We start from the raw sequence: 5,995 nt of genomic DNA, 5'->3' as shown, positions 1-5,995 counted from the left end.
CGTCTCATTCCTAGGTGACAAAATTTGTTGGTGTCAAATGGATCCATTTCTTTGATCACATATAATGAAAATACGACTACTTTTCCTTTATCAATTTTGGGCAAAGTCAGTGTGAAAGAATCCTGGACCAAACTCTTCATTATTGGAGCGTCGTGTTGTATTTTTCGTCCTCTTAGCGTGGGAACAAAGGGGAAAATATTCTTCATAAGAAAAGATACCAAACTTGGTTGGTTTGATTTGAGTACCCAAACAATTGAAGAACTTTATTATGTAAAATTGTATTTTTTGCATAAGGTAGTAATTTCCAAGGAAAGCATACTTCCAATTGGAGGAATAAGTAGTTAATTGTTTTTCTTGTTTTTTCAAGAAGTATATGATTGTGGTTATTGAGATATTACCCTTGTAAACAAATGACTTGTCTATTGTGCTTATCACAATTATTGTCAAGTAAACTAAGAAACTACTTTATCTTGCTTTTGTATTTTGAATGACCCGGTAAATACGATTTATCCTTAAAATTAGATTGAAAATAGGGTTGTTATATGAGGAATAATCGAATATTCTTTTTTTTTTTTTTTTTTTTCTTATTTTCATTCTCATATATTATTTATATGTATATAGAGCTACAAAAAAAACTTTCTACATACATCACATCTTTTAAAATAACAAATTAATCTTAAAATTAGATTGAAAATAGGGTTGTTATATGGGGAATAATCGAATATATATTTTTTTTTCTTTTCTTATTTTCATCCTCATATATTATTCATATGTATACAGAGCTACAAAAAAAACTTTCTACATACATCACATCTTTTAAAATAACAAATTAATCTTAAAATTAGATTGAAAATAGGGTTAGCAATTTAGCTTTGAAAATTAGAGTTTTTTTTTTTTGTTGACAAATTTGAATAGTGTCGGCCTTAATCCAACAATCCGAAAGCCCATTAAGTTTTCACTATAAATAGATGCAATGAAATTCAAAATTCTAATAATCTCAATCGTTTTTAACCGCTTTTCTCTCCATAGAAACGCGAAATCTAAATTCGATTAATTCACAGTAACCAATAACCATGGTGTTCATCGTTCCAACCACCGGAACTCAATCGCTCGCAGTTTCCAAATCACATCGATTCAATTTTCTCAATTCAAAACCACCTTCTAATTACGTCGCCGGACTTGGCCGTGGTGCCACCGGATTCACTACCAGATCAGATATTGGTCCTGCTCGTGCTTCTGCTCCTGATTTTCCGGATAAGTCCACCGGTGTTGGAAGAGGAAGAGAGAAAGATTTGTCGACGGAGGAGGAGGAAGATGATCGATATGATGAGAATCAGGAATTTGATGAGTTTGAGGGTAATGATGTTGGTTTATTTGCTTCTGGTGAATATGATGAAGATGATAGAGAAGCTGATGCTGTTTGGGAAGGGATTGATAAGATAATGGATTCGAGAAGGAAAGATCGTAAAGAGGCTAGGGTGAAACAAGAGATTGAGAATTATAGAGCTTGTAACCCTAAAATTACTGAACAATTTGCTGATTTGAAACGAAAATTGTGTAATTTATCTAATGATGATTGGAATAGTTTAGAGAAGTTTGAGAGTGGTGGTTATTCGTCGAAGAATAAGAAGAAAAAGTTTGAGAGTTTTGTTCCTGTTCCTGATACTCTTCTTGAGAGAGCAAGGCAAGAACAAGAGCATGTTACGGTGTTGGATCCTACGAGTAGAGATGGAACTGTTACTGATTTAACTGCTGTTGGTGAGGGTAGAGGTACTGTTTTGTCTTTGGAATTGGATAGGTTGTCTGATTCTGTTTCCGGGATGACTAATATCGATCCAAAGGGGTATCTTACTGTTCTTAATAGTATGAAGATTACTAGTGATGCTGAGGTTTCTGATTTTAAGAAGGCCAGGTTGTTGCTCAAGAGTATTACTCAAACAAATCCGAAACATCCGCCTGGTTGGATTGGTGCTGCGAGGTTGGAGGAGCTGGCGGGCAATCTTAAGGCGGCTAGGCAATTTATACATAAAGGGTGTGAAGAATGTCCTAAGAATGAAGATGTGTGGTTGGAGGCTTGTAGGTTGGCGAATCCTAATGAAGCGAAGGGTGTGATAGCTCGGGGTGTTAAGTCGATTCCCACTTCTGTTAAGTTATGGATGCAGGCTTCGAAATTGGAAAACAATGATATGAATAGAAGTAAGGTGTTGAGGAAAGGACTGGAGCACATTCCTGATTCGGTTAGGCTGTGGAAGGCTGTTGTGGAGCTTGCAAATGAAGAAGACGCCAGACTTTTACTTCAGAGAGCTGTTGAATGTTGTCCCTTGCACGTGGAATTGTGGCTTGCGCTTGCTAGGTTGGAAACTTATGACAATGCTAAAAAGGTTCTCAATAGGGCAAGAGAGAGGCTGTCCAAGGAGCCAGCTATATGGATAACGGCCGCAAAGTTGGAAGAAGCTAGTGGGAACACATCGATGATTGGTAAGATTATTGAGAGGGGTATAAGGGCTTTGCAGAGAGAAGGTGTAGTGATTGATAGAGAAGCTTGGATGAAGGAAGCAGAGGCTGCAGAACAGGCTGGTTCGATTGCAACTTGTCAAGCAATAATCCACAATACAATTGGAATTGCAGTCGAAGAAGAAGATAGGAAAAGAACATGGGTAGCTGATGCCGAGGAATGCAAGAAAAGAGGTTCTATTGAGACTGCCAGAGCTATATATGCTCATGCCTTGACTGTCTTCTTAACTAAGAAGAGCATATGGCTCAAAGCAGCACAGCTTGAGAGAAGTCATGGTAGCAGGGAATCTCTTGATGCATTACTTCGTAAGGCAGTTACCTACAGACCTCAGGCTGAAGTTCTTTGGCTTATGGGTGCCAAGGAGAAGTGGCTTGCTGGAGACGTGCCTGCAGCTCGTGCTATTCTCCAAGAAGCGTACGCTGCCATTCCCAATTCGGAGGAAATATGGCTTGCGGCTTTTAAACTAGAATTTGAAAATCATGAGTCCGAAAGAGCTAGAATGTTGTTGGCTAAAGCCAGAGAGAGAGGAGGTACAGCGAGAGTCTGGATGAAATCAGCTATTGTAGAGAGAGAACTCGGAAATATTGAAGAGGAAAGGAAACTGTTAAATGAAGGATTGAAGCAATTTCCTTCATTTTATAAATTGTGGTTGATGCTTGGCCAGCTTGAGGAACGGCTTGCTGAGGCTGCAAAGCAGCAGGATCAGCCCAAGAAGTGGCATGCTCTGAAGATGGAAGCTAAGAAGGTCTATGATTCAGGACTGAAAAGCTGTCCAAACTCTGTACCGCTTTGGCTTTCTCTTGCTAGTCTTGAAAAGGAGATGAGTGGGCTGAGTAAAGCTCGTGCAGTTTTTTCAAGAGCTCAAAAGAAGAATCCTCAAAATCCTGAACTCTTGCTAGCAGCTATTAGAGCGGAATTAAAGCATGGATGTAAGAATGTAGCTGATAGGTTAATGTCAACAGCATTGCAACAGTGTCCTAAGAGTGGCATTCTCTGGGCAGCTTCAATTGAGCTTGCTCCTCGTCCCGAGCGTAAAGGAAAGAGTAAGGATGCTCTAAACATATGTGGCCATGATCCCCATGTTATAGCTGCTGTGGCCAAATTATTCTGGATTGATAGGAAGGTGGACAAAGCCAGGAGTTGGCTGAATAGGGCTGTGACACTTGCTCCTGACATTGGTGATTTTTGGGCTTTGTGCTACAAATTTGAATTATGGCATGGAACTGAGGAGAACCAGAACAATGTACTGAAGAGATGTGTTGTTGCTGAACCAAAACACGGGGAGAAATGGCAAGCGGTCTCAAAGGCTGTAGAGAACTCTCACCAATCAACAGAATCCATCTTGAAGAAAGTGGTGATTGCACAGGAGAAGGCAGCTGAGGATGGTAAACATTGATTTACCTGAATTGGAACTTCTTTGTGTCAAAAAGAGGATTGTAGCATTTTTTCTGATCGTACCTGGTGATCAGAATAGGTTCGATGGCCGGTCCGTTGAGCAAGCTTCCACACCGAAGGGGGGGTTTGTACCTGCAGGTGCTCCGATGCCTAAGTCAGCAAGGTGAACAAGAGAGATACCAAGAAGAGAGAGAAAGTATAGTGAGAATGAATCAGAATACCTGGCTCTCCTGTCTAGGAGAGCTTATATAGTGCCCCCAGCGCTGGGCCAAAGGTTGGTCTATTGGGCCGGGATAACCGGCCCAATAGACTCAACTGCCAAGATAGTCCCTGTATCGTAGGGGAAGGCCGTTATTCGCCTTTATCTTGGTTGGAGCCGTTCCGCTATTCGCTGGTAAGGGATAAGCTCCGTGACAGCTGTGGCTGGATAAAGGAGCACGTGCTAAACGTGCTGCTTAGCTGTTAAGCTATGGTTGAATGGATCAGCATGCATGGTTAGGCGAGCACGTGTTTAACGTGCTGCCTACCCATTATGTCGAGCATGGCACGTCATTGGTTGACGTGTCGGGGAAGTCTCCCCTTATTGGGCTGTGCCTCAAATGTCGAACAAAAGGGATTGGGCTAGCTCTTGGCCCAGTCCAGAACAGGAGCCCCCCAAGTCGTTGCTCCTAGGCATAGGAGTAATGACTTAAGGTCCAGGCCCGCATGTCGAGGAGTTGTTTTCCGCGTCACTCCTAGGAGGAGTTCATAATTCATTGATTATGTTTGTTGCTCGTTTGCGCGAGCAGAGTTTATATGTTATTCGTAAATTCTTCAGTGGCACGACGAGGAGGATTTTACAAAGGGGAAATTTCTCTTTGCTCGTAACGCGTGCCACGACGTTCGTGGTGGAAATTACGGGGAGAGGATTTTACCCTTTGGAATTATTGGCTTTTTACTCCCTCGACTGATTGTCGAGGAGATATTGCGTATATTGCATCAAGTTGATGCTGCCTGTTTTTGCGGGCACGTTTAGTTACGTTTGCTTTGCTTGCCCGTAATTCGCGCTTGTCTGCTCGAAACGTCGATGAGATATTTGCGTTGGGGATAACGATGAGTTCCTCGAGGGACGCATCGTCAGTTTGAAGTGACCTGAAAAGACAAGCGTTTCGCCTTTCCAAGCCACGTGTGTGGGCTATGAAGAGACGCAATTATTGCCTAGGGAACAGACATTAATTGCTTCGTTTTACGAGGAGGCTTTCTAGCCGTTAGATCGTTGCGTCTTTTGATTTCTCTTGAGATCGAATCTTGGCCATTTGATGGCTTTTAATCACAACCGTTGGATTTTGATCAACGGTGTTTATGTGTAAGGTGCATTGCCTCGTGATGGAGGTGCAAGGTTTTGAAACGTCTATAAATAGGAGGGAGGAGTTTCATTTGTAACTTTTCCTTTCCTCTTCTCCTTATTTGCGTTGCTGCTATCTGCGTTTCCGGATTTTAAGCTCCACACTTCTCAGATTTCAAGTTCCAAGCTTCGATTTTCTTCTCCCAAAAGGTAACGATGCTTTGTTCACTTTGATTTATGAATCTATGCTTCTTTGCTATTTACATTCAATTCTTGCTATGGGTACTTTTGTGCTTGGGTTTTGGGTTTTTAGTGACCCATTTCTTCTGTGTATTTATGAATAGTCTTAATGTTTGCCAAATCCACTGTGTTGGTTTGTTTTGGCGCTTTGGTAGTTGTAAAACCCACTAGTTTAGGTGTTTTTGGGTTCTGTGAAGAACATGTTTTCTGGGATTGATGAAGAACATGTTGCAACTCTATGCGTTTATGGGAGAACATTGATGAACATGAAGAACAGTGTTCAAGTTTCTGGGATTCTATGCGTTTTTTGTCGGGGAGGGGAGTGTTGTTTCTTCTCCCCGTTATAACCATTATTTCGTCGGGGAGAATTGAATCGTTATTTCTCCCCGTTTATTGTAGCAAAAAGCTAGGTTAGCTGAACCTTGTGTCGGGGAGCTTCTCCCCGTTTTCGCCTTCGCATATTATGCGTGTCTTTGACAAATTTTATGAATGTCGGGGAGCTTCTCCCCGTTTTTAACTTT

The 5,995-nt window shown here is 41.5% G+C and overlaps 1 protein-coding gene across 1 annotated transcript; it reads left to right on the top strand.

Annotated features, from left to right (window-relative positions):
* Positions 1 to 996: 996 nt before the first annotated feature.
* Positions 997 to 3,957, top strand: LOC123884696 (protein STABILIZED1-like). The gene has a single exon (XM_045933859.1). The coding sequence runs from the start codon at positions 1,074 to 1,076 to the stop codon at positions 3,909 to 3,911; it is 2,838 nt and encodes a 945-aa protein (XP_045789815.1). The 5' UTR covers positions 997 to 1,073; the 3' UTR covers positions 3,912 to 3,957.
* The last annotated feature ends 2,038 nt before the right edge of the window (positions 3,958 to 5,995 follow it).

Source organism: Trifolium pratense, linkage group LG5 (genome assembly GCF_020283565.1).
Source record: "Trifolium pratense cultivar HEN17-A07 linkage group LG5, ARS_RC_1.1, whole genome shotgun sequence".
NCBI lineage: Eukaryota > Viridiplantae > Streptophyta > Magnoliopsida > Fabales > Fabaceae > Trifolium > Trifolium pratense.
The sequence above is the reverse complement of the archived record's forward strand: the minus strand, read 5'-3'. Positions and strand labels throughout refer to the sequence as shown.